At 48.6% G+C, this 2,168-nt stretch overlaps 1 protein-coding gene across 1 annotated transcript in view; it reads left to right on the top strand.

The window, feature by feature from the left end:
• The first annotated feature begins 574 nt into the window (after positions 1-574).
• Positions 575-2,168, top strand: part of PRDM16 (PR domain containing 16) — a 189,046-nt gene continuing 187,452 nt past the window's right edge. Inside the window, exons 1-2 of the mRNA XM_010005282.1 lie at positions 575-608; positions 751-1,100. Of these exons, the coding sequence (XP_010003584.1) occupies positions 575-608; positions 751-1,100 (384 nt within the window). The remainder of the gene's footprint in view (positions 609-750; positions 1,101-2,168) is intronic.

Genomic DNA, 2,168 nt, shown 5'->3' on the forward strand with positions numbered 1-2,168 from the left:
TGATCTGGAATCCTCAAGGCAGTTATAACCCAGGTAGTTCAAAAAAGTTGTTGAAAAGCCCCAGGTGGTTCAGTCAGGAGTCTTTAAAGGGCTGGAAACACACATTTCAGTGAAAGATATTCTATCCTGTGTAGCTCGTTCAAGAGGTTAAGAGGTGACATCTTCAAAAATTGAAAAGGGAGAGATGTTGAATGCAGAGGTAAAAGGGGGCAGTGTCTGGCAGGGAGAGGGGGTTAAAATCCCCCCATTAGCACTCGCTGTGGAACTGTGTGTTCTGTGGGGGTGTCACACCAGTCCCTGCCCTTCCCTGTACCCTCTACTGGGCAGAAGTGCAGCAGTGCTGTGCAGCAGCAGAGCAGTGCACCAAGGCTGCTTGGCCAGTGTATTTCCTCCACAAAATATCCTGAGCCAGTTAAAACCACACAGGGGTGCAGAGAACCTCCAACACCTCTCTGGTGGCTTTTCCCCTCTTTCCACTATGGAAGAACAACCAGTACATGCCCCTGACCCGTGCAGCAGGGCAGCCTGCAGGGAACTTCCCTCTCACCCTCCAGCAGCCCCAACTACTGTAGGAATGTGCTCCCATCAGTCCCACCTGAGCTCTGGAGGTGAGGACTGCCTTGTTTGCTGCCCCTGCCTCTGTCCTTAAAGCGTGCCAAGTGGGCTGTGTGAAACTTTGTCCCAGGAAGAGATTAACTGATGTTCACCTGAGTATTTCAGTGTGTTTTGTTCTGCTGTTTCCCCTTTTAGGTGACAGCGAGATTGTAAATAATATGTACGAGACCGACCCTGATCTCCTTGCTGGCGAAAGTGCAGAGGAGGAAACAGAGGACAGTATTATGTCCCCCATTCCTGTCGGACCTCCATCACCCTTTCCCACCAGTGAGGACTTCACTCCCAAGGAGGGCTCACCTTATGAAGCTCCCGTCTACATTCCTGATGACATTCCAATCCCACCAGATTTTGAACTCAGAGAATCTTCGATCCCAGGGGCAGGGCTAGGGATTTGGGCCAAAAAGAAGATTGAAGTTGGGGAAAGATTTGGACCCTATATGGCAGTCCAGAGGAGCACATTAAAGGAGACAAACTTTGGATGGGAGGTAAGCGTGTTGGGTGTGATGATCACATTCCTTTGTCTTCTGTGCAGACTGTTCATGGAGCTGCCCTGGGCTGGGGACAGAAGCAGTGGCTTTGCTGCTGCTGTGTTCCCTGCCTTATTTTGCATCCCTGATTATGGGGAGCATCTGAAAAGCAGCAGAAAGGAGAGCTTCTTGGGCTACAAATGCTGCCCCAGCACCATTTTAGAAGGGTGGTTTTAAATGATGTTGGGTCACTTCTTCAAGTGCTTGTCATTTTCAAAAGGTGTTCAGAACTTGTCACACGGGAAGGAGTGTGATTAGTCGCATCATGTTCTGTAGTTGGGTGTGTTACCTTTGACTCCCAGTCCATGTTAGCTCTGCAGGGTTATTAACTGGGCAGAGGGAAATAGCATGTACCCATTAACAGCCCGGATGTTCTTGAGTTCTTGTGCTGCAGCAGCAAAGATAAAGAAATGTGAAAGTCATTTTCCCCCAAGAGCTAAACAAAAACCTCGATGGGAAAAGCACCTCTACCCCAGAACTGGCATCTCCCTCCCTGCTCTGCTGGGGTTGTCCCAGCAATCATCTTAGCTTCTTCTGCTCCTGTACTCTTGATTGGAAAATGTCTGTACCCTTGGGGATCATCCTAAATGAGATACAGGAGATGAGAAAGGAGGTTCAGTGAGCAGCACCTGGTACCCTGGGCCTGATGCTGTGTCCACAGTCCTGCCCAGTGCACACGGAGGTGGGGAGGCACTGGGGGTAAACCAGTAAGACTCTCCAAGAACACAGTCACAGAAGCCCTGTTTTCTTAGAAAGCAGGTCAAAAAGACCCAGCGTAAGCTCTGACATTTTAAGTTATGTCTGATAACATTTGCCTTCTCTGAGGAATCCCCAGCAGTTACATTCTGTAAGGCCAGATGGTTTTGTTTCCTTTTTAATGTATTGAAGTGCAGGAAAAACCAAACACCACTTGCTATAAAAACAAAACTTGCTCATGTTTTGTCCTTCTGCGGTAGAAAATGTCTGAAGAGCTCAGTTCAGCGTTTGAGTGAATGAGTGGAGAGTTTCCTTTTCTCTCACCTAATG

Source organism: Chaetura pelagica, unplaced genomic scaffold, assembly GCF_000747805.2.
Source record: "Chaetura pelagica isolate M959 unplaced genomic scaffold, ChaPel_1.0 scaffold159, whole genome shotgun sequence".
NCBI lineage: Eukaryota > Metazoa > Chordata > Aves > Apodiformes > Apodidae > Chaetura > Chaetura pelagica.